Source organism: Malurus melanocephalus, unplaced genomic scaffold (genome assembly GCF_030028575.1).
Source record: "Malurus melanocephalus ecotype Western Australia unplaced genomic scaffold, MMel_1.1 scaffold_2441, whole genome shotgun sequence".
In the NCBI taxonomy this organism is placed as follows: Eukaryota; Metazoa; Chordata; class Aves; order Passeriformes; family Maluridae; genus Malurus; species Malurus melanocephalus.
The window spans coordinates 2,923-4,701 of NW_026625673.1; the positions used below are offsets into that span (position 1 = coordinate 2,923).

At 44.9% G+C, this 1,779-nt stretch overlaps 1 protein-coding gene across 1 annotated transcript in view; it reads left to right on the plus strand.

Moving 5' to 3' along the window:
• Positions 1-1,779, plus strand: part of NPEPPS (aminopeptidase puromycin sensitive) — a 9,449-nt gene that overhangs the window by 1,945 nt on the left and 5,725 nt on the right. Inside the window, exons 3-4 of the mRNA XM_057388753.1 lie at positions 1-129; positions 1,036-1,170. The exon at positions 1-129 is cut by the window's left edge and continues 22 nt beyond it. Coding sequence (XP_057244736.1) covers positions 1-129; positions 1,036-1,170 — 264 coding nt within the window. The remainder of the gene's footprint in view (positions 130-1,035; positions 1,171-1,779) is intronic.

Here is a 1,779-nt window from a genome sequence, read left to right on the forward strand (position 1 = left end):
CCTCTCTGGATGGTTCCCATCAGTGTCTGCACCAGCGCAGCTCCCGCCTGTGCCAAGCTGCAGATCCTGATGGACCAGCCCGAGCTCACCGTGGTGCTCAAGGACACCAAACCCGAGCACTGGGTCAAGGTCAGCATCGACAGTTCCATTTCCTTCCCCTTCTTTTCCTTTTTTTCCCTTTTTTCCCTTTTTTCCCTTCTTTTTTCCCCTTTTTCCCCTTCTTTTTTCCCCTTTTCTCCCTCTTTTCTCACCCTTTTCCCCCGCTTTTCTTCCCTCCTTTTTCCTTCCCTCTTTTCCCTTTCTTTTCCCTTTTTCCCCTTCTTTTTTCCCCTTTTTCCCTTCTTTTCCCCTTTTTTCCCTTCTTTTTCCCCTTCTTTTTTCCCCTTTCTCCCCCTTTTCTCACCCTTTCCTTCCCTTCTCTTTTCTTCCCTCTTTCCCCTTTTTCCCCTTATTTTCTTCAATGAAATAAAACCTCATTTTATGTAACAATCTATAAATACAAATCACACTTCACGTAACAATACAAATATAAAATTTATAAATTTAAGTMATTTCTACAAATATAAACCTCATTTTATTCCAACACATAAACAGAAAACACTCTCTGTGTAAACACACATAACACAAACCACATACCCTCTACAAACACAAATTTTTGCCTCTAATTTGTGATATTTTTGCTCCCAATTTGTGATATTTTTGCCCCTGATTTGTGATATTTTTGCCCCGATGTGTGATTTTTGCCCCCAACTTATGATTTTTTTGCTGATTTGTGATATTTTTGCCTCAATTTGTGATATTTTTGCCCCCAATCTGTGATATTTTGCTCCCAATTTGTGATATTTTTGCCCCCAATTTTGATATTTTTTCCCCTGATTTGTGATTTTTTTTTGTCTGATTTGTGATTTTTTTCCCCTGATTTGTGATATTTTTGCCCCTGATTTGTGATATTTTTGCCCCTGATTTGTGATATTTTTGCCGATTTGTGATATTTTTGCCCCCATCTGTGATATTTTTGTGATTTTTTGCCCCCAGCTGAACGTGGGCACGGTGGGTTTTTACCGGACCCAGTACAGCCCGGCCATGCTGCAGAGCCTCGTGCCGGCCATCCGCGACCTCAGCCTGCCGCCGGTGGATCGGCTGGGGCTGCAGAATGATCTGTTCTCATTGGTGAGAAATTATGGGATTGGGATTGGGGTATGGGATATGGGATATGGGATCAGACCTGGGCTGTTCCTGCCGCCGGTGGATCGACTGGGACTGCAGAATGATCTGTTCTCATTGGTGAGAAATATGGGATTGGGATATGGGATATGGGATCAGGATATGGGATATGGGATATGGGGTATGGGATCGGGGCTGGGCTGTTCCTGCCGCCGGTGGATCGACTGGGACTGCAGAATGATCTGTTCTCATTGGTGAGGAAATATGGGATTGGGATATGGGATATGGGATCAGGATATGGGATATGGGATATGGGATATGGGATATGGGATCAGGATATGGGGTATGGGATCAGACCTGGGCTGTTCCTGCCGCCCGTGGATCGACTGGGACTGCAGAATGACCTGTTCTCACTGGTGAGTGAATATGGGATTGGGGTTTGGGGTATGGGATATGGGATATGGGATATGGGATATGGGATATGGGATATGGGATATGGGATTGGGATATGGGATCAGACCTGGGCTGTTCCTGCCGCCCGTGGATCGACTGGGACTGCAGAATGACCTGTTCTCATTGGTGAGAAATTATGGGATTGGGATATGGGATTGGGGT